A 20,408-nucleotide genomic window follows, 5' to 3' on the forward strand; every position below is an offset into this window, starting at 1 on the left:
CCTTAAGCCTCTCCCCAAGAAGGCAAGTAATCTGATATAGGCTATAGGTGTACAACCATATTAAACATTTCCACATTAGTCATGTCGTGAAAGAATCGGAACAAAAGGGAAAAACCACAAGAAAGAAAAAAAAAAAAGAGAAAACAGTATGCTTCGATCGGCATTCAGACTCCATAGTTCTTTCTCTGGGTGTAGATGGCATTTTCCATCATGAATCTTTCGGAATTGTCTTAGATCACTGCATTGCTGAGAAGAGCTAAGTCTACCGAAATGGATCATGGCACAATGTTGCTGTTACTATGTGAGATACTAATTGTCAGTGCTTAGCACAGTGCCTGGCCCCATGTAACAAAGGCTATATAAACGTTAGCTACACACGCTTGTGGTGGCGGAGAAGTGGACCTAGCGCGGGGCTTGGAGGCTGGAAGAATTATCTTCCTGAGTTCAAATCAGGTCTCACACACTTACTAGCAGGGTGACCCCGAGACAGGTCACTTAATTCTGCTTGCCTCAGTTTCCTCATCTGTAAAATGAACTGGAGAAGGAAATGGTAAACCACGAAAACGCCAAATGGGGTCACGGAGAGGCGGACCCGACTGAACAACATACGTGATGGTAGTGATGCTAACAATGGATGGTCACGGAAGTTGTTTTATGCGGCTTCTTCCGATAGTCTGCGAAGAAAGGAGAAAGAAGGGGACCACGGGCGTGGAGGGCTCTGAAGCCAGGCGCACAGGATAGACGGAGGAGGCGGTTTGGGACGAGGGGCAGGCAGGGCACAGAGCGAGGGAACCAATCTTCATTCATAAAGCATAGACTCTCCAACAGTCGCCTAGCAACTAAGGCGGCGCGGAGTTCGAAGGGAACCCAGGAACCAATAGGTGTATCCGGGGTGAACCATTCCGCTTACTGTAGGGGGGGAACTCATATCCCAAGTAACCCTTTTTCTTGTCTTCCGGCCTGAGAGACCTTAGAGATCCAGCAGAAGAAAAAAGGGGACGAATTAGCGTTTAGTCATAGGAGGGGAAAATGACGTTGAATGGGCCCCAACACTCCAGAAGGAGGGAAGAGACGATCTACCCTCCCCCCTCGCCTAGGGCCTGGAGGCATTGGGAGCGGCCGGTCTCCCTCGGGATCCCGGGGCTGCGAGGGGAGGAGGGGCGGGGCAGTTCCGGTGTGCGTGTTGTGGGAGCCGCTGGAGCTCTGAGGACCTCCTGAGAGCGTCGCTACGGGCCCCTCGGCTGGTGGGCACGTGAGTGTCGGGGCTTGGTCAAAATGAACTGGAGGGAGCCCGGGTTGGCATAGCGGGGCAGGGCCTGTTTGGCTCCCCGGCTCAGCTGCTTCTCGCTTGGTCGGTGACAATGGGCAGGTTCCCTCTCCCTTCATCCCTAAAAATGGGGGGTGGGGTCGGGCTAGCTTATCCAGAAGCATCTCTTCCCTCCCCGAATCATAGGGTCACACGAATGGTAAGAGATCGGTGGGGACCCAACCCCGTCTGGCCGCAGAACCCCCCCCCCCCGCCCCCCTCATTGACCTGGGGGCTTACCTGTGCTCCCACATGCACGAGGGACCATGACTGGCTGGCTGTTCTCTTACCCCCGCCCCCCATTTTAAGGGGTTCTTGGAGGTGATCCATATATTTCGGGAAAGGAGGGTGTTGCAGGCACAAGGTTCCCTCCTTCCTTCCTTCCCTTTTCTTTCTTTCTCTCTCCTTCCTTCCTTCTTTGCTTCCTTTTTCTTTCTTTCTCTCAGTCCTTCTTTTCTTCCTTCCTTTCTTTCCTTTTTTCTCTGGTGAGCCAATATAGGGAAGAGGGTTGAGTTCCAGGGAAACCAATTTTGGTTCGATAAAAAGAAAAGCTTCCTAACATTTAGAACTGCCCAGCAAGGGAATAGATTGGGCAACCTTCAAGTCAATGCAGTTATGAGATGGCCATTAAGTGGGGGTAGTTAGGTGGTACAGTGGATAGAGCCCTGGCCCTGGACTCAGGATATTTTGAGTTCTTATATGACCTCATACACTTCTGAGCTATGTGGCCTTGGACAAGTTATTTACTACACTGCCCCCCCACCAAAAAAAAACAAAACAAAAGCACTAAACCTCTTTTTGCCTCAGTTTCCTCATTTGTGAAATGGGGAATAATAATAGCATTTAACCTTCGAGGCTTATTGTGAGAATCAGATGAGATGATAATTGTAGATAGTTTAGCACAGTGCCAGGCATAGAATAGGTGCTATATGAATGTTAGCTGTCATTATTATTATTTGTAATTATGTGCTAGGCGCTGTTATGGCCACATTTTTAAAAAAATATATTTTAAGTTTTCAGCATTCACTTCATGGCTATGTATTAAGGTGCTAGGGATACAGAGATAAAAATGAATCAATCTCTGCCCTCAAGGAACTTATATTCTGCTGGAAGGACACAGCATGTAACTAGATCTGTAAATACAAAGTAATTTCAAGAGAGGGAGAGTGCTAATAGCTGGGGGGATCAGGAAAGGTCTTAGGTGTGAAGCGGCATCTGAAGATGTGCTTTGAAGGGAAGGAGGGGTTCTGCCAGGCAGAGGTGAGGAGGGTGTTCATTACTCTCCAGTTGGAGGGAAGCATGTTCGAAAAGTCACTGAATGTGAGATGGAATGTATGGGGCACAGCTAACAGCCCACTTTGACTGGAACAGAGGGCACGTGATGATGGTATGACAGGAAACTGGGAAGGAAGATGGGGACTGCAGTGTGAATGGCTTTACATACCTGGCCAAGGATTTCCTGTTTTATCCTGGAGGCAGTAAGGAATGATTTAAGATTTTTGAGGATGGAGCTGACATAGGCCTTTTCCTTTTTTGGGGGTGGTGGTGGAAATGATCAATTTTTTTATTTTTAGTTTTCAACATTCATTTCCACGAGATTTTGAGTTACAAATTTTCTCCCCATTTCTCCCCTCCCCCCGCCCCAAGATGGCATATATTTTGATTACCCCTCCCTTCTATCCCCCCCCCATCCCCTTCACCTTTACTTTCTTTTAAGGCAAGATAGGTTTCTATACACCATATGCAATTGTGTGGGATATAAATTACAGAAGGAAGAGCCTGGAGTTAGGGAGACTAATTAGGAGGTGGCAATTGTAGCCTTTCAGGGGAGAGTTCATGAGGGCCCGAACTACGGTAGAGGCTATGTGAGTAGAGAGAAAAGAACACATAGGAGATGCAGTGGAGAGAGGATTTCAGCAAGACTTGGGAACTCATTGGATAAATGAGTTGGAGTGCGGGGGTAGAGGGGTCAAGGATAACTTCAGAGTTATTCGCTTGAGTGATTGGAGGGATAGATAGTAGTACTATCAAGAAGTCAAATCAAATTAGCACTTATTAAGCAATAACTATGTGCCAGAAAGGTAGCAAACAGTCCCTGCTCTCAGAGAACTCACAGTCTATTATGGGAGACCACAGCTCAATAACTGTATATACAATTTATAGACAGGATAAATTGGGGAGAGTCTTAGAGGGAAGACACTAAGATTAAGGAAGCCTAAAAAAGTCTTCTTGCAGAAGGTGGGACTTTTTCCTTGTTTCTGAAGGAAGCCAGGAAGGGGAGATGAAGAGAGAAGAGAATTCCAGGCTTGGGAGACAGCTAGTGAAAATGATTGTAGTTGGGGGATGGAATGTCTTATGTTTGGAACAGCAAAGAGGCCAATGTCACCGGATCGCAGATATATAGAGGGCAGAGGAAAGTGTAAGTAGACTGGAAAGGTAGAAAGGAACTAGGTTATGCAGGGCTTTAGAAACCAAGCAGATGATTTTATCTTTGCAAGTAAGATGGAAGTTGTGTTTTGGACATGCTGAATTTTAGATGTCTAGGATAATCAGGTGGTGATGTCCAGCAGGAAGTTGGTTACGTACAAGACAAAGATGAAGGCTGGGTGTATAGATTGGGACAAAAATGCATAGAGATAATTGAACCCAAAATAGTTAATGAGATCAGCAAAGAAGAGGTCCAGGATAGGATACCAGTGGATGTGTACCTTTAGCAGGCAAAAGGAAGAGGATGCTCTAACAAAGGAGACTGGGAAGAAGCAGTAATGCAGGTAAGAGCAGAACAAAGAGAGTGTACTATCCCAGAAGCCGAGAAAGAAGAAACTACCCAGAAGGAGGGTGTGGTTGTTGTTCCAGATTCTTTGTGACCCCATATAGGGTTTTCTTGGCAGAGATACTGGAGTGGTTTGCCATTTCTTTCTCCAGCTGATTTGACTAGATGAGGAAACTGAGGCACACAAGGCAAGTGACTTGCCCAGGGTCACACAGTAAGTGTCTGAGACCGAATTTGAACTCGTCTCTTCCTGACTGGGCCAGGAGTGAAGCTGAGGGTATGGATGACAGTGTTAAAAGCTACAAAGAGCTCAAGAAGAATGAGAACTGAGAAAACACCATTGGATCTGGTAAAGAGGTAGTGAGCCCTAGGTCACTCAAGTATTCAAGCAGAAGTTAGAAGACTGATTATCCAGGATGTAGTGGAGGGGATTCATGATCTGAGCAAGACTTGAACTAGAGGAGCTTCAAGTTCGCTACAATATTCTAATCTAATATGTGATGATACTAAGATTCTTTTAAGTTCTGTTTGTCAATTCTTTATTAAGTGCCCATCTGTGCGAGGCAGGGTGCTGTGCCCTGCAGATAGAAAGATGAAGAGAATACAATCTCTGCTGCCCTAGGAAGCTAACAGATTCCTCGGGGTAGTTAGGCAGTGGTGGGTTTGACATATACAGGGATAAATGTAATACAAAGTAGGAAGTGCTAAGGGCATTGTAAATATCTAGTGTGCTTTTGAATAAATTGAAAATAAAAAGTAGTAAAGTAGAAGGGCTGGAATTTGAACCTAGGGCTTCTGACTTTAAATCCAGTTTCTTTCCTTTTTTTAAGAGAATGTTTTTATTTTTTTTTCTCAATTACATGCAAAGACAATTTTCAACATTCATTTTTTTTACAATTTTTGAGTTCAGATTTCCTCCTTCTGCTCTTCCTTCCTTGAGAAGGCAGGCACTTTGATATCGATTATACATGTTCAGTCATGCAAAACATTTCCATATTAGCCATGTTGCAAATGAGAACTTAGACCAAAAAAAGAAAAAAACTATGAAAAATAAAGTTTAAAAAAGTATACTTCGATCTGCATTCAGACTTCATCAATTCCTTCTGTGGAGGTGGATAGCATTTTTCATCCTAAGTCCTTCAGAATTATATTGCTTATATTGTCGTACAGTATTGCTGTTACTGTGGACAGTGATCTCTTGGCCCTGCTCACTTCCCAGCTTCTTTCCAATGCATCACACTAACTCCTCTAAGCTATCCCTAGCAACCTCTGCTTTTCAACTCTGCCAGTGATGTGGAGCTCACTGCCTCACATGGTTGTTCATTCTGTTTCTCAAGAAGTTTTGTCTTCTATTAAACTGAAACCTGTCTCTTTGTAACCTTGGTTAATCCAGATCTCCAGCTTGATCTTAGCTTTGCCTTCTAGGGCCACGCAGAACAAGTCAGCTGCGATGAACCAGGCCAGGCTTCGGTCCTGCCCTCTCAGGCTGGAACATGCACTGGGGGATCAGGTGAGGCTCCAGAAATACCACTGGGGCCAGCCGGCTCTGGAGTGGTGCCTGAGGGGCTGCTTGGGTCTGGGGCATTTCAATGAGGCAACAGCTGGCTTGAAATGGATATGACCTTGCCAGCTCGGTTCCTTCCTGGGCTCCCGGGAGCAGCAGGACTCTGCTGATTCCTGGGTTAGCCTGGAGAAAGCAGAGGACAAGGGGAAGGGGAACACTATCTGGCCTTGATGCTTCCCTAGTGAGGGCTGGGTTACTCTTAACTGAAAAAGGAAATGGCAACTGGTGGAAAGAATTAGGTAGGAGGAAACCTGTCTTGATTATAAAAAGCCCCAGATGCCCCACCCAGGACTTAAAAGAGACTAGGGGACTTTAAAAAAGCCCCAACAACTGAGGTATTTATTACACATTGTTTTGGCACAACAGGCACTTCTAACCCACACTATACGTGTCTCCTCTCTTTCTACTCTACCCCCTCCTAAGTATATTTCATCCAAAATAGTTAAGCCAGAACTAGTGTTGGGGAGAGTTTTAGAACAGAGTTAGAGGGCTGTGCCCAGTTATCTAATTGAGAAAGGTCTCAGGGGCTTGCTTCCTCAGTGATTCGAGCACTGTGTGGATAAAGCCCAAGTCCCCTACTTCAGGGAGGGTATAGCTTGCTCTAGTCAGCTGGCTTGTTGACGAAGGTACCCTTGGGTATAATGAGGGTTGGAGGGCAAGAACGCCTGTTCTCCATGGCAAACTCATTCCTTATACTGCAAATAACAATTCCCATTTTAATAACAATATTTAGCATTTTTGTGGCTCTGAGGTTTATAAGATACTTTACGTATATATCTCATTTGGTTCTCACAACAACCCTGTGAGGTAGTTGCTATTATTATCCACATTTTACAGATGAGGAAACTGAGGCTGAGAGAGGTTAAGTAACAACCTAGGGTCATGCAAATATGTAAGGCAGGATTCATACTGATCCCAAGAATAGCACTCTGTCCACTACGAAGAGGGAAGGGAAGGGAGAATAAGTAGGTATATAGTACATACGTAATATATACCAGGTACTGTGCTAAGTGATCTTTACAAAAATTATCTCATTTGATCCTCACAACAACCCTGTGAAATAGGTTCTGTTAATACCCCCCCCCCCCCAATTTTATGGTTGAAGAAACTGAGGGAAACAGGTTAAATGCCTTGTGCCTTGCCAGGGTCACACAGCTGGTAAGTGTCTGAGGTTGGATTTGACCCGATTCCAGGCCCTCTCTATCCACCAATTTCCTCTTAGGAAGAGGGTTATTTATGAATTACTAAGCTCCTAGATGGCAGAGACAGTGCCAGTTTTGTCTTTGTTATCTCCAGAATTTAGCTAAGGGTTTGGGCAAGTAGCAATCAATGAATAAATGCCTTTTTACTTATTACTAAAGGAGTCCTGAGTAATTGCCAAAGGCAAATTGAGTTTCAGTGACTTGTCCCAAGATAAGTGCTCAGCGAGTGTCAGAGGCAGGATTTGATTGAGTCTCCCTGACTTGAAGCCCTGGGTGATACCCACTGTGCCAGAAAGTTAGATGTAAGGTTTTAAAAGATGTAGAAAGAACACTGGAATCAGCTTCGGGAGGCCAGCATCCAGTTTGGTATCCGGGCTGATCACTTTCCTTCTCCAGGTCCTTAGAGTCCTAATGAAGGGGTTGGAATAGATGGGTGTATTAGGAGGGCAGAGTTTATAATTTCAAAGAGGATCATATATATGTCTGAAAGGTTCGGAACCGCCGGATATAAGAAACTCTCAAAGTAGGAGGCAGAAGAATCAAAGCATATATTTAGGCTCCAGGGTAACAGATCCACAAACCAGCATCCCCATTTTGATATATTGATCAAAAGCTTCCAGGCCCAATAAGTCCGCCTCACAAGAGTAACCAGGAGGCCACAGAGAAGCATGATGGTGTAAAGCGAAATCGTATACATGCTTCACCTCTATGGTAAAAAGATTACCCACTGGCCTCAAGTCCTTGTTCAGCTTCCTCCCGTAGGTCAGCTCTGCTGCCGGCAGCTCCTGCTTCAGCTTCGGCTGTGGCTGTAGCTATAGCAGTCTCTAGCTCCAACGGAAGCTGTTTTTAACCATCCGGCTTCTGCAGGGGTGTAAGGTACACCGGGGAAAGCACAGGTTCTTTCAATCTGCTTAAGCAAGGTGAAGGGGTTGACCGGGGAAAGCACAGGTTCTTTCGATCAGCTTAAGCAAGGGAAGCAAGGTGAAGGGGCCGACAAGCTTACTCCAGTCCAACATACAAACAGCATTCAGTTCAGGGGAAAAAGCCAAACTATTCAAGGGCACTTGTTGACTAGGTGCTAAGGAGCCCATTTTTGGTTACCAACACACTGGGCTCAAGGATCCTTTTCAGCCCTGTGTCCAAAGATACTTTTTTTTTTTTTAAAGTGAGGAAACTGAGGTTCAGAGATTCTTACGGCTCTTAGGTATTATTAGAGCCAGGATTCAAACCCAGATCTCCTTAATCAACTCTTGGGTTCTTTCCATTCTACTTCTCTGTCTTTTTAGCTGAAGACCATTAAAGCTGGAAGGTGTCTCAGAGCCTGTTTTATGTGGAACACCCCCCTCATTTGTGAGATGAGTAAATTTGAGATTCAGAAAGGGGAAGTAATATGGTAAGGCAGTAACAGAATTAGGACTTAAGCCCAGATCTTCTGACACCCAGGCTAGGGCTTTTTCCTCATGACTACTGCACTGCTCCTCTAAATGCATGGAGCTGTGAGGGGCTAGGCTTGGCGAGGGGTTGGGGGGAGGGAGGGGAGGGTAGGGGAGACAGTGGAGGAATGGGGGCTTCACCCCAGGGACCATTCTTTGTCACAGACTGGGGCATAGCTTGGGCTTAGAAGGATGCTGGGAGCAGAGGAGGCAACCCTGGAGGGTGGGGCCACTTGTAGAATTCCCTAGCCTGTTTTGATTTCAAGTGTATCATCAGTATGTCATCCAGTTACCCAGAAAGGGACTCTTCTGCTGGGGAATTCTAACTGGTCCCTCCTTCAGTCCCACCCCAAGGAAAAAATAGCAGTAGAGCTGGCATTAGACTAGGAGTCAGGTGACCTGGGTTGGAGTTCTGGCTTTGGGACTGCCTCAGTATCTTCTTCTGCCCTGTGGGGATTCTCTAAGAGTTGGGCCAAGAGTATGGCAGAGGTGGATTGGGTGGGGTGGGGTGAGGTATGGACCTCATCTCCCCTCCCCAGCCCAACTAGGTTTAGTATTTTATGATAAAGAAGGACACTGAAGCTTAGAGAAGGGAAATGATCGCCCAGGTGAGTCAGTGGTGGAGACAAGATAAAGATCTAGTTTTCCTGATACCCAGTCTAGGGCTTTCTCCATTGCATTACACATCCCAGGAAAGCAGAATTAAGAGCTATGTGTTGAAGCTTGAAAGAGATAGTTCTCAAATAAGTACCTTCAGTTGCTTCCCAGTCTTCAGCATGACTAAAAGCCTATCCTCCGCTGTTCCCACATACACCCTTTGCCCAGCCAGTAGGGGCTTCTTGTCCTCAGAACACAGGACACATGTTCCCTCGTCCAGTACTGTGTGCCCTGGTCACATAGAACACAGACCTTTAACTTCTCTGGACCTTGGTTTCCATATCTGTAAAAGGGAGGAATTGGACCAGAAGGGTTCTTGGGCTCCTTTTAGCTTAGATCCTATGTTCCAGTAATTGTCTTCCTGCCCTCCGTCTAATCCTTCCAATTCTTCAGGATCTAGCTTAAGACCTCCTCAGGAATTGAGTTCTTTGCTGAGCTAGAGCTGGCCCTTCCATCAGTTGGCATTTATTGCACTTACTATGTGCCAGACACTGTGGAGATGCAAAGAAGGTTCAACAGTCCCTGTTCTCAAGGAGCTCACAGTCTAATGGAAGAGACAACATACAAATACCAATGTACAAACAACCCATAGACAGGATACGTCGAGGGGGTCTCAGAGGAGATGAAGATTAAGGAGGACTGGGAAAGGCTTCTTGTTAAAGAAAGCTGGGGAAGCTAATGAGGAGGGAGACAATTCCAGGTATGGGAGATGGCCAAGGAACATCCTTGTAGTGAGGAGATGGTGTGCCTTGTGCTAGGAACAGCAAGGAGGCCGTCACTGGTTTGAAGAGTATGTGAAGGAGAGTCAGGAGTAAGGAAACTGGAGAAGTAGGAAGGGACCAGGTTAAAAAGGGCTTTATGGGTCAAACGGAGGATTGGATATTTGATCCTGGAGATGATAGGGAGTCACTGGAGTTTGTTGAATAAGAAGGATGACTGGCTATTTTTCCTGTTAATAGGATGTTAAGCCTAGATAACCTGGCCTTGTTAGTGATCCTTTCTTGGACATCATTTTTCTCTTCCATTAGACCCTGTTTTTCCAGCCACTGCTTTCATACCCTGCCCAGAGCAGGTGCTCAGTAAATGTTTGTCGATACATTGTTTGCCCACTGGAAGCAAAGTCCAGAGACACTAAGGGCACGATGGGTCATCATCTCCTGTGTCCTCCTGGCCTCTGTTTGATGTGTGTGGCTCTTGTTTCTCTAACTGAGCTCCTAAATGCCAGGAATCCATCTTATTTATCCCTATGGCACAGGACCGGACAGGTAGCTGTAGTTCAGGAAATTCTTAAATTCTACCTTAGAAGGTAGGTTGTGGAGCTGGAAAGGACCTTGGAGACTGTTGAGTGATTTACTTCATGTTGTCTGGAAGGGGAGGATAATACCAGCATCTGATGTTGATACAGTGCTTAGGAGTTTGCAAAGCACCTTACAAAGGACCTCAAAGCAGTCTTATGATCTTAGGTTTAGAGCTGGAAGGACCTCAGAGGTCATTCGGTCTAATGCTTTTATTTTACAGATAAGAAAACAGGCCCACGGAACTGTAGTGAGTTACCAAGCTGGTGTCAGAGGCAGATTTTGAACCCAGGTCTTCCTGATTCTAAGTCCACTGCACCACAAGTATTACTATCCCATTCCACAGCTGAGGAACCTGGAGACAGAGAGAGGCCATGTGATTTGTCTGTGGCCACATAGCTATAAGTGTCAAAGGCAGGATTTGAACTTGTGTCTTTCCAGACTTCAAACTCTTTTTCCTTACTGTGCTAGGCTGCTGGGTAAATGACTTGACCAAGACTATGCAGCTAGTTTGTGTTACAGCTGGGACTAGAACCCAGATATCTTATTCCTAGCTCAAGGCTCTTTCCATTTATACCTGGCTCTTAGTCCACTTATAATCTTTGAACTAAAAGGATTCCCACTTTATCTCAGGGGCAAACAAACACATAGAATTCATTCTCCTGGGGGGTGGTACAGACTGGAAATAAAAACATTTTTTACAAGGCAGGATAAAGTTAAAAGAACCCTGGATTTGAAATCAGAGGACCTGGGTTTGAATCCCAGCTCTGTTACAGCACAGGTGACCTTGGGCATGGACTTCTGTGGGACTCAGCTTCATCATCTGAAAAGTGAATAGCTTGGCCCAGATAACTTCTGAGGTTCCTTTCTCCTCTAAAGCCCATGACTAAAGATCTTGATAAATTCCTGGATGGCCAGTCTCTAAGGGATAAATAAGGGAAGCTCTAGATGTTTGAGGCATATGCTGGGAAGTTGGTATCTAGGAGCAAGACCTAGACTTGGCCACCCACTGGGTACTCCTTGGTGACTCTACCAGAGAACTGGCCCTGCCTGGGGCATCCCGTTTCTAGAGCCACTTTAAGGCTTTTAGTCTTTCACAAGAACCCTGTGAGGGGAGGAGTACAAGTATCATTATCCCCACTTTACAGATGAGGATATAGAGTCTCACAGGGATGGAGTGATTTGCCCAAGATTAAGCTGTTTGTGTCCGAGACCCTGAAGAACTCAAGACCCCTAAATTCCCAATCCATTTTTTTCCCATTACAATGGCCTACCTGCCTCTGCTGGCATGTGAGCTGATGGTGAAGGGTGATCCTGCCCAGAGAGGGCAGGAGAGGAGAGGAAGATACAGATCGATTTCCTCTTGGGACCTTTGGTTGGAAAAAACCTGGCAGTTCAGGTTCCAGAGTGACCCCATCTGTGCCTCAGGGGTGGGTGGGCAGGTTGGTGATCAATTCAGGGCTGACTCATAGTTGGGGGAGAAGGGAGAGACAGGTTCCCGCTGAGTCACCTTCCTCCCCGCTCCCCCCTGTTTTCCTGGGTAGTTGGCCTAGGGTCTTCCCCGTAGGGATGAGGATATGGGATTGGGTTCCCCTTTGGCCCACCTTGTTCCATTATTCTCCCAGGAACAGACTTGTGCTTGGCAGGAGACGGAGGAGAGGAGGAGGAGATCCAACCCCGGAAGTTTCTTTGCTTCAGTGCCATTGTTAGGATTCATAGGCCTGGCTCTGGTCTGTTGGGAATTATTTGAGAGAACACTAGATTTGCAAATCAGACCTGGATTTGAGTCACAGCTCTGCCTTTTACTCCCTGTGTAACCCTGTACAATTCCCTTTGCCCTCCTGAACGTCAGGGTCACAATTTGTAAAATGGGCTTCGTACCGCCTGCCCAACCTCATTTTATTGGCCTTAAGTTAATATGGAAAGGATGAGGAGGAGGTAGGAAAAGAACAGCAACAGTAATCTATGTTAAGGTGTTATAGAAGTGGGAGCTATTATTACTAGCTATTTACTGGGTGATCAGCCTGCACACCCTTCCCTGCCTCTATCACCTCCTGTCCCTTTCTCTTCCCCTCCTTCATCCTGAGACAGGGCTCCTCCCTCCCCTCTGGGCAGGCTGAAGCAGAGAGGAGGACCAGCTTAGAGTTGCAGAGCACAGCAGTGACAGAGGGGAAATCAGTGCATCAACCAACCAGTTGGCAAGCATTTATTAAGTACCCCCTGTGTGCCAGGCACTGTGCTAAACTACTGGGCTACAAAGACAAGAGTGAAAGAGCTTTTGCCCTCTTGAAAGAGGGTGGGGGGCCCGGGGAGATAGGATCTGAGAATCTCATAGCTGAAAGGGGCCTTAGGAACATTTTAGTTCCACCTTTTGCCCAAAATGGGAGTCCCCTCTAGAGTATTCCTGGCAAATAGTCATCCATGCTTCTGTCTCTCCTCCTCAGGATAATAACAACAGCTTACATTTCTGTAGCATTTTACAAAGTGTTTTCCTCCCAGCAGTCTTGTGGAGCAGGTGGTACAAGTATGATTTTCTCTTTTGGGGAAGTGTAAATCGAGGCCCAGACACGGGAAGACAAGGTCTGTTAGAGAGACATTATAAGAATCAGAAAACCTGTCTCCTGATTCTGACTTCAGGCTGCCCTTTCTGCCCTAATATCCTGTGCTGTGGTTCCCTCCCAGTTCTGACCTTCTGTGTTCCAAATGGCCATCCATCCCATTCTGACCCATGTTCAGAGACTCAGGATCCCTTAGGTTGGAGTTTCTGGAGCACTCCTCCTGGAGGTGGGGCTAGGATCTAAGTGCTCAGATGTCTCCGCCCTGTGTGGGCCTTCCCCCTGTGCCTGGGTCATGGCTGATTGCTGCTCTTGCAGCTAGCTACCTGGGGCCCTCAGCTCCTCCCTCAGCCTTCTAGGTTCTGTGGCAGGGCTGTGTGCATGGAGCAGGGGCTCCCTCCCATTCCCTGGTTCCTTCTCAGGTAACACCTGGGCCAGGGCAGCTCAGCTCCCCTGTGGACGGCAGCAGGAAGTTGCGCAAAGGCGGGTTACCTGAGCTCTAGGGGAGCCAGCTCAGAGCAGGGCAGAGCAGGGGGGACTGGCAGCTGGAGAGAATACAGACAGGTATGTGGCTGACTTCAGACCTGGGACTCTGGGACTCCTGGGGGTGTGGAATCTTGAGGCACAGGTGAGCCCTGGGAGGGCTTGGGAGTTAAGGGGAGTGTTTATGCTGGGACTGTTTCTTAGGTGACTGGTGAGGACCGCCCCCCCCCCCCTTTGCCCCTGGGCCAGTGCTGTTAATGCCATGGTGACAGTGGCCCTGAGGTTTTTGGATGAAGATGCTTTTTTCTTTCCTCCCCTCTCCCTACTCTCCAGCAGAATTTCATTCCCTACCTGAGGCACAGAGGCTGAGGAGGAAAACAGACCATTTTTATGTGTGTGTATGTATATGCAGAGGAGAGAAGGCTGGGTTCTGGGTAGTAAGAGCTGGTCAGGGCCTGAACCAGGGGGCCTTTGTTAATTTTGCTGGTTCTGGCAGACAAGGAGGGACTGGGGCAAGAATGAAAAAGCCTCAGCAAGAGGCACCCTTCCCTCCCCTTCCCCCCACAGTGAGGAGCTGTACAGCATGTACTCCAGGACTGTGGAATTTGGCTCCCAGGGCCCTTTAGGGAGAGAGAGGTTGGCTCTTCTGGGTAGGGGATAGAGGATGGCCATGGACTGGGTTCTGGGGACATTTTTTTTGCCCGATCTGCCATTCATCCTGCTTGCCCTGAGTCACTCCTTGGAGCTGTGCCAGGAGATTTGGGCGCATCATTTGAAAACCCGTCCCAGCTGGCTGTTGGCTAGCCTTTGGGGCTGGGCTGGGGCAGGGCATGGAGACAAATTCTGAACAAATCCCCTTGCTGTGAACTTTGACACTTGGAATCATGGGATTGAGACTTAAAAGGGACCTTAGAAATCATCTAGTTAAATCCTCTTATTTTATAGGTGAGGAAACTGAGGCCCAGAGAGGGCAAGATGCTTGCTCAGAGTCGCACAGCTGGTAGTAGCAGAGACAAGGTTCAGATCTAGGGTCTGACTTCCATTCCAGAGCTCTTTCCCTTCTTGGGAGAGGGTTAACATCTCTTTACCTTTCAGAGCTTCAGTTTCCTTGTTTGTAAAATGGGACAAATTATATATGCTATCTAATCACATGCTTAGGGTGCTTGAAGATTCAGAAAGAAGTGATGTTTTAGAAGCTTGAGGGAGGATCAGAGGTCCATTTTTGTACCCTATTTGCCAGAAGGCTTCTTGAATTTGAGACCAAGGTAAGGTTTTTTCCAGTGGCTTACCGCATCTAGGCATCTGTTGAGGTAGCCTCTAGTCAGGGGTGCCTGAATCTTTGTTGTCTGCATTCTTTTGGGGTAAAGTGCACTTTCCTCCCACATTCCCTGGGCTTAGATCTCTGGGATCATTCTCTCTGATGAAAATGAGGGATTTGTGAGGATAGCAGAATTATGGGAGCTCAGCTGGCCCATCTGCAGGGGGTGGAGCGCTGCGGCCCTTGGCATCTGTGACCTCCTTCCCAGGGAGTGAGCTCTTGCCGGCAACGAGTCTGACTGGTTTGCAGGCCTCTCCCCCACCAGCCAGCTCTGGGAGGTGCCTGTGTGAACTCCCAAGACCTGGGCAGGAGGAGGGAAGGAAGAAGGGAGGGAGGCTGGCAAAGGAGGCTGGGGAAGAGGTCACTTAGCAGGGAGTTGGAGCTACCAGGAGGGGAAGGTGACTTTCCTGGAGCTGACTAGCTTGTGTCTAGTTCACTTCAGACAGCCCTTGTTAAACATCTGCTGTGAGCCAGGCCCTGTGGATTTGTGTTGTTGTTTAGTCATTTCAGTCGTGTCTGACATCTCATGACCTCATTTGGGATTTTCTTGGCACTGATACTGGAGTGGTTTGCCATTTCCTTTTCCAGCTCATTTGACAGATGAGGAAACTGAGGTAAACAGAATTAAGTGACTACCCCAGGGTCATACACAGCTAGTAAGTGTCTGAGGCTGAATTTGAACTCAGGTCTTCCTCACTTGGAGCGAGGGGATTCATCATGGGAATGAGTAAATGGATACAAAGTAATAACATAATAACATTATATATAACATAAAGTAAAAACATTTGGGATTCAGGCCCCTCTTGCTTCTCACCCCTTTTACTGAGACCCAGAGGGGTGAAGGATTTCCTGACTCTTAGAGAGAATTCATGGAGAGAACCATTCTTTCTGCCCCCCAACCTCTTCCTTTCCCCCTCTCTCCGGTTCTGAAGCTGGCAATCCTCTCTCCCAACCTTAGGGTCTCCTGTTCACTTGTTTTATCTTGCAAGCATTTATTAAGCACCTACTATAGTGCTTGGGCCTGTGCTGGAGAGGCAGTGGAAAAAATAAGACTATTTGCCAAAAGATGCTTCCAGTGTCAGCCTCTTAGGCCTAAGGGTGTAGAGGGCAAGGGCCCCTCCCCGCTCAACACACAAACATACCCCAGCCAGCCATCTCTGAGCACTCTTTCTGGGGAGGAAGGGAGAAATGCGAAAGCTCTGGACTGGGGATTCTGGAGACCTGGGTTCTTCAGCACTGACTGGCTGGGTGACCTAGGGTGAATCACATCTCCTGGTATTTTTGGTTCCTTGGTGCTGCTGTTGGGAGGGAGGGGAGCTAGATCCTTTGCCTGGTCCTGCCCTCCCTCCTCCGCTGGCATTGGAGTGGGATTGTGTACATGTTGACTAGATGGAGCCCGGGGCTGTGCTTGCCTCAACTGAAGCTAAGTGGGGGTGAGAGGGCAAGCATGAGGGAAGGGTGACACAGACACTTAACTTTCCCTCATCTGTCTGACTTTGGAAGCAGGGGGGATCAGGGGACACAGGAACTTGCTTTGGGGGATTGGGACTGGTCATGTGATTTCATTGGTAAAAGGAGCTCCCAGAGAGGAATTCCACTTACCAGTCCCCGTCTGTACTTTCTCTGGTTCTCTGTAACTTAGCGTACAGAGTTACCTAGGACGTTGAGAGGTTAGTGACTTGCCTAGGGTTGCTTAACCAGTATGTGGCAAAAGCTAGACTCAAGTCGTCCTGGCTTTGAGGCACCTTCTCTATCCATAACCCCACACCATCTCTCTTGAATTGAATCCCCTTCTAGCTCTGTGACCTTAGACATGCCAGATTAACCTCTTTGGGCCTCAGTTTTTTCATTTGTAAAATGGGGCGGTTGGATTAGATGATATCCAAGATCCTATCCCTCTCTTAATTCTGTGATTCAATAGGAAGGGAACTTTTGGCCCCCAATATCCATGCATGTATCCAAGGCCAGGAAGTGCCAGGACTGTAGTATTTCTGGCAGAGCATATGGAGTTATGGAAAAGAGGGCCAGAGCCTTCTCTGGGGTAAATTGTACAGCCCTAGGGATCACCTGATCTCATCAGCTCATTGTTACAGAGGAAGAAACTGAGACCCAGAAAGGTGTAGGGATTTACCCAAAGTCAAACTGTGAGTTAGTGTTAGGGTCAGGGCTGATCCTGGGTCTCTCATCAGGGGTCTTTCCTAGCAGCACATGGCCCACCTGCCTCCTGGTTGGGGAAGAGCCTCTGAAGAGGGCAAGGGAATTTGCGGACATTTTCCTCTTTGTTCTTTACCCCTTCTCTAAAGTTTTATTCTTTTTCTTCCCTTCCTCCCTTATTTTGCTCATTCCTTATAATTCTTTCTCCCCTACTCTACCTTCCCTCACACTCCCAGCTCTACCCTTTCTTCCCTTTGTCTCTGTCTCTTAGCTTATCTCTTCCTCACTTCTATCTCTTCTCTTATCTACCCTCCTTCTCCCAGCTCCCTCTCTTTCTCCCTCTTTCTTCATCAGCCCCCTCTACTCCCCCATCTCCCCCTTCTCTTTTTTCTTCCCTCATCTTCTCCTGTCTCCCTCCTCTCCGGTTCTTTTCCATCTCCTCTTCACTCTATCTCATCCTCCACTTCGCTCTTCTTTCTCTTTCCTCATCTCTCCTCCCTTTTGTCTTTCCCTCTATCTTCCCCAATCTCTTTCTCTTCCCTTTTTCTGTCTCCCTTCTGTCTCTCCCCTCATCCCAATCTCTCCCTTCTCCCAGCTCCCCTCCCCCATCTCCCCCACCTCCTCCATCTGTCCCTCATCTTCCCCTGTTCCCTCCCTCCCCCTCCTCGATCTTTCTATTTCCCCCCTCTCTTCCTTTTCTTTCTCCTTTTTGCATCTTTTCTTGGTCCACTGGGAGAATGAAGAGTGTGTATGGAGGGGGCAGGTCTTGGGGCTGTATTTGAAACTCCATTCTGCATGCTGATTGGCTGTTGGGTGAGAGGGGAACCCAGTTAGGGGTGGGGCCTGGGGCCTTGAAATAGGGAAGGGAGCTAGTGGGATTCATTCAGTTTGGCTTTCCAGCAGGCTGGGGTGTTGGTGGATGAGGCTTGGTGGGGGGGGGGGGGGGGTAGGGGCCAGAAGTGCACGATACCGGCTCAGATGCTACACCTTTGTCTGAGCTGGGTTTCTGGCCACAATCACTGAGAGACGCTCTGCCTCACAATCTTTACCCATTCTTTTCCTGTAGTGGACGGTACTCTAGCAGACTCAGGAGCCTGAGACGCCCAGCTGTTGCTGTCTCTACCACCCCCCTCCAGTGACCAGCCCAGGGTATGTGATTTCTTCCTGATTCCTGCTTGAACTCAGCTTCAGCTTCCACAGGTCCCTGGCGTGCCTTAGTGGCAAAAGCAGACAGTCATGCCTGTGGAAACCCTGCCCACAGCGGGCAGCCTGAAGGAGGTAGCACCTGGAGCACCCTGTGCCTCCAGCATGCCCTTCCGCATCCTTACCAAGGGGCCTGGCTACTTCCGACGCCAGGGTGAAGGCAACGTCCGGAAACCCAGTGCTGTGGAGAGGCTGGAGGCGGACAAGGCCAAATATGTGAAGAGCTTGCGGGTGGCCAGCACCCGCCAAGAGCCTATAAAGCCTCTACTCTTGAAGCAACCCCTCTTTAGCCCAGGGGTTCGTAGAGCAATGTTGACACCCAATCGCCGGTCCCCAGGTGTGGGCAGCCGCCGGGCAGAGGCTTGTGGAGCTCGGGCCTCCCTCAACATGGATGTCCTCAGCAATCTCATTAACTTGTGTGACAGCCCTGCACCCCTACCTGATGGCCCTCCTCCAGAACGCAAGTGGAAGGCAGGGCCCTCACCTGGCCTCAGTCGGATGTCCCTGGGAGATGGGAAGCGGATGAGCCCTGCTACTGAGGGTTCCCTGTCTACCCCTCTTAGACCCCCCAGCATAGCGGCAGTGCGCAGGGTGGATGTCCGGCCCACTGGGGAGCCCCAAATCCGGGCCATACCCAGCTCACCTGCCAGTCCTTGCTCTAATCTGGGAACCTCACCAGGCCCCAGTCCCCAAGAGGGCCCTCGACGTCTTACCCACCTGCACCGCTCCAAGTCAGACCTGAGTGACCGCTTCTCCAGGGCCACAGCTGACCTAGAACGCTTCTTTAACTACTGTGGCTTGGACCCAGAGGAAGCCCGCGGCCTGGGTGTGGAGCACTTCGCCAGGGCCAGCTCGGACATAGTCTCGGTTAAATTCCACAGTGTCAGCACCAGCAGCTCAGAGGGCACTCGCTCCCAGCAGAGTGAGGCCACAGCCGAGGACAGGGCCAGAGAGCGAACCCCTTATGGTGTCTCAGTCATTGAACGAAATGCCCGTGTCATTAAGTGGCTGTATGGGCTGCGGCAGGCTCGTGAGGCAGCTCAGAGAGGCTCCAATGTTTAAATGCCCCTGGCTTTGTGCTCCTGAGGTGAAGGGATGCCCTGGGTCCCCTCTTGGGAGGGACAAAATGGCCTCGTGGATACCCACAGTGTGGAGAGGCACTCCCTCCCTATCATCCCTGGCTCCAGGGTTATTGTTGGACATTTTGATGGAGATCCGGCCTAGGATAGGTGGGCCGGGAACTTCAGGAGAGATTTCTTGCATGTCGGGTTCCATGAGGCTAATATCTTTGAGATGTGGCTTCCTTAGACCCTTCTCAGTAGACTTGATGGGAAGCAGACACTTGGACAAATGTAGAAAGTGGTGGTGGTGTTGGTGGTGTGGGATTCCCCTCCCTGCAGGGAGGTGGAAGAGGAAGCCAGTAGTGGTTCTGGGGGCAAAGAAAGAGGAACCAAGCTGTGGAATCCCGGGCCAATGTGAAGTCCTGTCAAGCTCATTCTTTTTGTTGGTTGATAGAACGTTTGAATGAGAGAGAAAAAGCCAGGGGACGTGTGTGTGTGTGTGTGTGTGTGTGTGTGTGTGTGTGTGTGTGTGTGTGGTGAAAGAGGCGAGATCCCCTCCCCCTCCCCCTCCCCCTCCCCCAGCCCAACTTGTCCCAGATCCTTCCAGGGTATTCTCAGCACAAACTGCTGGGCTGATGCTCTTATTGGCAGCTGCCCGTGGGAGGGTGGAAATTAGGGCAGCCAGCCCTCCTAGCATGGGAGTATATCTGAAGCTTGGGGCACGAGGATGCCCATCAGCCTGGCATCAGAAGGATATGGTGCTGAGGCTGGATATGACCAGTTTTCCCTGTTCTCTCCTGATAGCCTCTTTTCCCATCTCCTCCACCCCTAGTTAGGGCTTAGGGAGCACACCTAGTATGTGCTAGGGTGCCTGTTCTGATGTCCCCAGCATCTTCCCTTGAAGCCACAGAAAAAGAGTGTGTGAATGTGTGTGTGTCATTGTGTGTGTGTGTGTGTGTGTAGTGGGGGGGAGGGGAGGACTTTGGGGGGAAATGGTTCATAGATAGACACTCACTACCTTGTTTCTGCTGGGCAGATTCTCCAAGAAATTGGACTGTTGGTTTCTCCCTTCCCTTGAGCTCTGGGGACCCAGTTTCACCATGCTACTAGCTGGACCCCTGTTGTTCTTCTTTGGAGTTTGCTCTTTGTTAATAAACCTAAGTGGTTTTGCTTTGGATAAAAAAGTCACATTCTGAAAATGCTGTTGTCGGTTTCCTGTTTTCAAGGTATGGTCCCAGGCCCTGGCTCTGGGGTATGTTTGTGGAGGGGGCAAGGGGGAGGGGGAAGGGGCTGACCGAAGCTTTGAAGGCCTCACTAATTATTAACTCTTCCCTAGATAAGCTAGAATTTTGGAGGGCAGAGTCTTCCTCCGGCCTAGTCCAGCCTGGCCTATTGAAAGGGCCA

General features: G+C 48.6%; 1 protein-coding gene across 3 annotated transcripts; it reads left to right on the top strand.

Annotated features, from left to right (window-relative positions):
- Nucleotides 1-1,163: 1,163 nt before the first annotated feature.
- Nucleotides 1,164-20,203, top strand: FAM110A (family with sequence similarity 110 member A). Of its 3 annotated transcripts, XM_036748010.1 has the most exons (3): nucleotides 1,202-1,252; nucleotides 5,505-5,589; nucleotides 17,807-19,508. In XM_036748010.1, exon 3 carries the CDS (start codon nucleotides 17,977-17,979, stop codon nucleotides 19,003-19,005), a length of 1,029 nt encoding a protein of 342 aa, XP_036603905.1. In that variant the 5' UTR covers nucleotides 1,202-1,252; nucleotides 5,505-5,589; nucleotides 17,807-17,976; the 3' UTR covers nucleotides 19,006-19,508. The 3 variants fall into 3 exon arrangements, with proteins under 3 accessions (XP_036603906.1, XP_036603905.1, XP_036603904.1); XM_036748011.1 differs by lacking the exon at nucleotides 5,505-5,589 and having other exon boundaries at nucleotides 1,164-1,252; nucleotides 17,807-20,203; XM_036748009.1 differs by lacking the exons at nucleotides 1,202-1,252; nucleotides 5,505-5,589 and adding an exon at nucleotides 13,087-13,349.
- The last annotated feature ends 205 nt before the right edge of the window (nucleotides 20,204-20,408 follow it).

The sequence above is a fragment of the Trichosurus vulpecula genome, chromosome 3, assembly GCF_011100635.1.
Source record: "Trichosurus vulpecula isolate mTriVul1 chromosome 3, mTriVul1.pri, whole genome shotgun sequence".
Classification (NCBI taxonomy): Eukaryota; Metazoa; Chordata; class Mammalia; order Diprotodontia; family Phalangeridae; genus Trichosurus; species Trichosurus vulpecula.

Coding starts and splice junctions, on each gene's coding strand:
- FAM110A (XM_036748011.1), top strand. CDS start 17,977: ATGCCTGTGGAAACCCTGCCCACAGCGGGCAGCCTGAAGGAGGTAGCA.